Source organism: Leptopilina boulardi, unplaced genomic scaffold, assembly GCF_019393585.1.
Source record: "Leptopilina boulardi isolate dan_hultmark-lab unplaced genomic scaffold, ZJU_Lbou_2.1 LbouV2_21, whole genome shotgun sequence".
Taxonomy (NCBI): Eukaryota; Metazoa; Arthropoda; class Insecta; order Hymenoptera; family Figitidae; genus Leptopilina; species Leptopilina boulardi.
The window spans coordinates 92,661-97,838 of NW_026137763.1; the positions used below are offsets into that span (position 1 = coordinate 92,661).

Sequence of the window (5,178 nt, forward strand, 5' to 3'; positions counted from 1 at the left end):
TTATTGAAAAATTCTTATCAACTTCTAGAAAAAGTGGTAGCGATAAGAATTCTTCAGGTGGAGGTATTATTCCACAATATATGACTGTTAAAGATGGAAATAAATTGGATTATATCTATTGGGATGATCCAAATGAATTGGTTGATCGATTACGTTTACTGTTAGCATCACAAGCAGCAGGAAATTCAAGTCATACAAACGAAATTTTATCTATTATTGAAGAATTACGAGAAGCTAACATTATTTATTAATGAATGTTAATTGAAAGAAACATTAGTTGAACAATGTCTCTCGACGTATTTGGACGTTCCTTTAGAAAAAATGAAAATTCAATTCGTGGACCTCCTGGTGTTGGCTTCAAGGTCACCACTGAAGGACACTTTGATATTGAAAATAAAAAATTACGCAATATAGCTGAAGCTTCGGAAAACAATGATGCAGTAAATTTAAAATTGGTGCAAAATTTATTAGAAAAAGATGCAGAAGAATTCTACAATAGTATTGCAGTTTTAAGACAACAAGTTAATGACGCTACTTCTGCCATCACGAAATTAACGTTTGATCTGGATAAAGAATTTTTTGAAAATTTCAAAACAGAATATGATGCATTAGATAAACGAGTGTTTCTCAACTCTGAATTTATTTCTCAATTTGAATACAGACTAAGAGCACTTGAGAAAAAAAAATGAATCAAGAAAAATTAGCTCTCGTTAAAGAGTTACACAAGCCTGCGAGAAGAAATTATTTAAGACGAAAATTTGACATTCGAGGAATCGATGAAACTTGGCAAGCCGATCTTGTGGAAATGACGACATATGCAAAGGAAAATAAAGGTTACAAATACATTTTGACTGTCATCGATATTTTCTCAAAATTTGCCTGGGCTGTTCCTGTAAAGACTAAAACTGGTGAAGACGTTACTGCTGCTATGAAGTCAGTACTGGATCAAGGTCGTGTGCCAAAAAATTTACACGTTGATCAAGGAAAAGAATTCTACAATACGCACTTTAAGAATCTCATGAAACAATATAAAATAAATATGTATTCTACATTTAGTAATTTAAAAGCTGCAATTTGTGAACGATTTAATCGTACATTAAAAAATAAAATGTGGATGCAATTTAGTTTACACGGTAATTACAGGTGGTTAGATATTTTACAAGAATTAATTTTATCCTACAATAATACTATACATCGAACAATTGAAATAAAACCAAAAGATGTAAACAGAATGAATGAACGAAAAATCTTATTTAGTATATATAAAAAATTTAGTGTAAAATCATTGAAAAAAAAATTGAAATTTAAAATTGGTGATAAAGTACGAATAAGTAAGTTGAAACATGTTTTTGAAAAAGGATATACACCAAATTGGACAACAGAAATCTTCACCATTGATATTGTAAATAATACTGAACCAACGACTTACTTACTAAAAGATTATCAAAATAATCCAGTTGCTGGAAATTTTTATCAGCAAGAACTCGCTCCAGCTAATAATCCTGATATTTATTTAGTTGAAAAAGTAATAAAAAAACGTGGTAATAAGATTTATGTAAAATGGTTGGGTTTCGATAATTCTCACAATAGTTGGATAGAAAATATGTAATTTTAATTTATATATAAGAAATAAAGATTAAGGTAATAAGAATGTAAAATAAATTGAATCACTGTATAAAATATATATATTGAGTTAGCATTTGTCGTTACAGTCGCATTTTTTTAAAAAAAGAAAAATAGAACGGAGTATCTATAATATTTTTTCTTTTTTTTCTTTTCGTAGTACACTTTTTTCTTACTTTTTTTTTAACATTTACAGAATATTATTTCCTATCATTTGCAGTGTTGGTAAAAATGTTACAAGTTCCTCACATAATTTTTTTAAATGAAATGTACAAAGTTCAGAAAACAGTCGCGCAATATTAACAGAATAATAATTTCCATTTATTAAAACATTTTTAAACAATTTAAAATTTTTCTTTATATACTTTTCAATAATTTTTACATCCAAAGCACTATTTCTACTAAACATTATTTGTCCAAGAGTTTGAATAATGATATTGACACTATATTGCACAGATAACATTTCTAAATCCAATACATTTTGTTGAATGCAGCTAATTAGATTTTTTAAAGTTTCAAACGTTGTTGCGTTAAGAGAAAATGAATGTGATTTATTTTTGTCAACTCGCTCAATAACTACCATACGCTGACCCAAGTAAATGACAAATTTTAATTCCAAATCTCCAGACTGAAAAATTTTTGGGTTCATTTGCTGTTGAAAGAATTTTGAAATTTCCGTAAAATAACTTAAAACAAAGTCCCACTCATCTAGAGACAAGGCTATGGTTTCTCGAGGATAGCTGCTATACAAATTTACTTGTACAGATAAATTTCTCAAATTGTATACATCAATACCAACAACAATCTGTTTGGTGAAAGATTCATTCAGATTGAATGCTGTAGACAATACTAAATAATTCTGCTGTAGATAAGCCATTATTCTGAAGCTGATAGAAACTCAAAATCGTTGTAATATCCACCTAAATATTTAAGGTATACACTTCCTTGTTGTACTTCTTGCTTCAATTTTTCAAACATTTCACCCTGTTTTTCTTCTAGCAAAATGCCTGTCATCCGTTGCGGTAGAAACAAAATATATTCGGAGTCAATCACCACGATTACTTTTGGTCCGTATTTTGTTTTAACTTTTTTCATATCAGTCTAGCGAATAACTTGACCAATTTTCAAATCTTTCATAGATTTTTTCTGTGGAAGATCTAAATTCGCTTCTTGGTTGATTTTTGTGAAATCCATTCTTTTGAAATAGACAATCTTTGTAAATCCTGATACACAATATCACTATCTTCACGAAACTTTATTAAATTCTTGATTGTTTCAATACTTTTCAACAGACCAGTCACTTTTACTTTATTTTCTTGATGCTCTTTATTTTTTTTTTTTACCATAACATTGAAAGTATAGATTGTAACTGAAAATTTGACGTTAAACAGACGCTTTTTATATTAGCAAAATACCCCACTTTTTTCCCTCTCCATCACGCACCAAACATGAATTTTGTAGGATGGTGCAATAATGTTTTTAAATCCCCACCACAAAATATTTCTATAAGGTCTTACTCTCACATTATTATTATTATTATTCAAAGAAATTCCTTAATCCCCACCACCGGAATTTTTTTTTCAAAAAAAATATTCTCGCAACACTTTTCAAGGTTAAATCTATCCCCCCCCTCACCTTTTATTTCAGGGTCACATTCCCCTTGCCTCTTACACCCCCGCAAGTCTCCTCTTCAAGGTTACATCCCCTTCCCCTTGGGCCCCGGCAAACCTCTTTATTTCAGGGCCACATTCCCCTTACCCCTTGCACCCCCGCAAACACACTTTAGTTCAGGGTTACATCCCCCTTACCCCTTGCACACCCGCAAACCCCCTTATTTCAAGGTTACATTCCCCTTTGCCCCTTACACCCCCGCATTTGCCACAACTCACACGGACACGCACCTACACACTCTTACACTCACACAGACACGCACTAATACTAATCTATCCAGAACCGGTGTTGTTATACTACTGTTAATAACAAAATTTTTTTGAAGGTGACAGTTAAAGATAGGTAACCATCACCTTGTCTTTGTGTTTGGCGAATCTTTCGCCATTGTCATCTTCTAAAATGACATTATTGTTTTGGGTTAACCCTACAACAGTGTACGGACCATTAGCTCGATTGTCGAACTTGTTTGTCCTAACCTCTTTGTAGGTATAGACTTGGTCGCCAACCTTGACCTTCGATGGTCTTGACTTTCGGTCATAAAATTCTTTGGAGCGTTGCTTTGCTCCTTTAAGCTTGTCGGCTGCCAGATTCTGAAGTTCGTGCAATCGGACCACGAGATCCTTTAGGTATGAACCATAGGTTTCTAGTTCTGGCCCAAGTGGCAGGGAGGAAGGGATCCGGGCTATTCGTCCAAAAACTAACTCGAATGGGGTTAGGTTAGTAGCTTCATGAACTGACGTGTTATAATTGAGCATTGCAAAAGGAAGTAGACGATCCCAATTGTCAAAATCTTGAGCGTAGTGCTTAATATAATCCGTCAATTCAATATGGCTCCTTTCCAATGCTCCGTTAGTTTGAGGGCGGTATCCGGAAGTCGTAAGTTGTTTTACCCCAAAGATGCTTTCAAGTTTCCGCATTAGTGAGCTTATAAAGCTACCTCCTCTATCTGTGAGGACGCATCGAGGCGCTCCATATACAGAAAAGAGGTTTGCTGCTATGGCATGGTCAATGGTGGTTGTTTTTATGTCTGGAATGGGGACCGCAATGCAATATTTACTGAAATTGTCCTGCATTGTTAGTATATGTCTATTGCCGTTAGGAGTGGTTCGAAGCTTCCCCACGGTATCTAATGACACTTTGTCAAAAGGTTGAGCAGGGGTATCTGTTATTAGCATAGGTTCACGAGTTCGAGCCCTGGCGAGTTTATTCTCAAAGCAACTCTTGCATTTGCGAATATGCTCTGTGACTTCGTCTCGCATTCTAGGCCAATAATACCTTTCGCGTATCCTTCTATAAGTCTTGGTTATACCTTTATGTCCTCCAATCAGACTGACATGAAATTCTGATATTATCTTGGGGCGTAATTGTAAGGGTGGTACCTCGATTTTTCCGTGGCATAGTGTGATATTTATATCGCCACCGCGGAATATTCCTGCTAAAAGCTCCGTCATTTTATTTTGAGGGAGTGCTCCTAGAAGGTCGCCCGAATTGTCCATTCGGCAATGTTTCTGATTGTCTAAGGTCATAGCATGTCTCAAGTTTGTTAGTCCAATTATTATGTCATTCCAATTGATTTCGTCAAAATGTCGCTTTTTTACAATAATTGAATATACCTTATAGCGTCCACAGATAGTGACGTATACCTGTCCTTTAGTTGGTTTACTGTCTCTGATGTCCTGTAAGTCGATCTTTTCGGTTGCCACTAAAAGTTTCGCAATGGGGTCAACGGGTTCACAGTCTTCGGAAATAAAGTAAGCGTAATTGTCTCGTTTGTAAGTCAAAGGTGCTGTCCATTGATGTAAAATGTTTGGGGGGTTTAAATGAGCACAATTGTTGGGGTTATCTTCTTCATTGCCTGAGGAATCAGGGGAGGAGGAAGAATCA

The 5,178-nt window shown here is 34.5% G+C and overlaps 1 protein-coding gene across 1 annotated transcript; it reads left to right on the plus strand.

The window, feature by feature from the left end:
• Window positions 1-685: 685 nt before the first annotated feature.
• Window positions 686-1,609, plus strand: LOC127278638 (uncharacterized). The gene is made up of 2 exons (XM_051300437.1): window positions 686-1,133; window positions 1,359-1,609. Exons 1-2 carry the CDS (start codon window positions 686-688, stop codon window positions 1,607-1,609), a joined length of 699 nt encoding a protein of 232 aa, XP_051156394.1.
• The last annotated feature ends 3,569 nt before the right edge of the window (window positions 1,610-5,178 follow it).

Excerpts from the sequence above, each read along its gene's own strand:
- LOC127278638 (XM_051300437.1), top strand. The coding sequence starts at position 686 with ATGAATCAAGAAAAATTAGCTCTCGTTAAAGAGTTACACAAGCCTGCG. Across the intron at positions 1,134-1,358 it reads GATGCAATTTAGTTTACACG|GATATACACCAAATTGGACA; the intron begins GTAATTACAGGT and ends TTTTTGAAAAAG.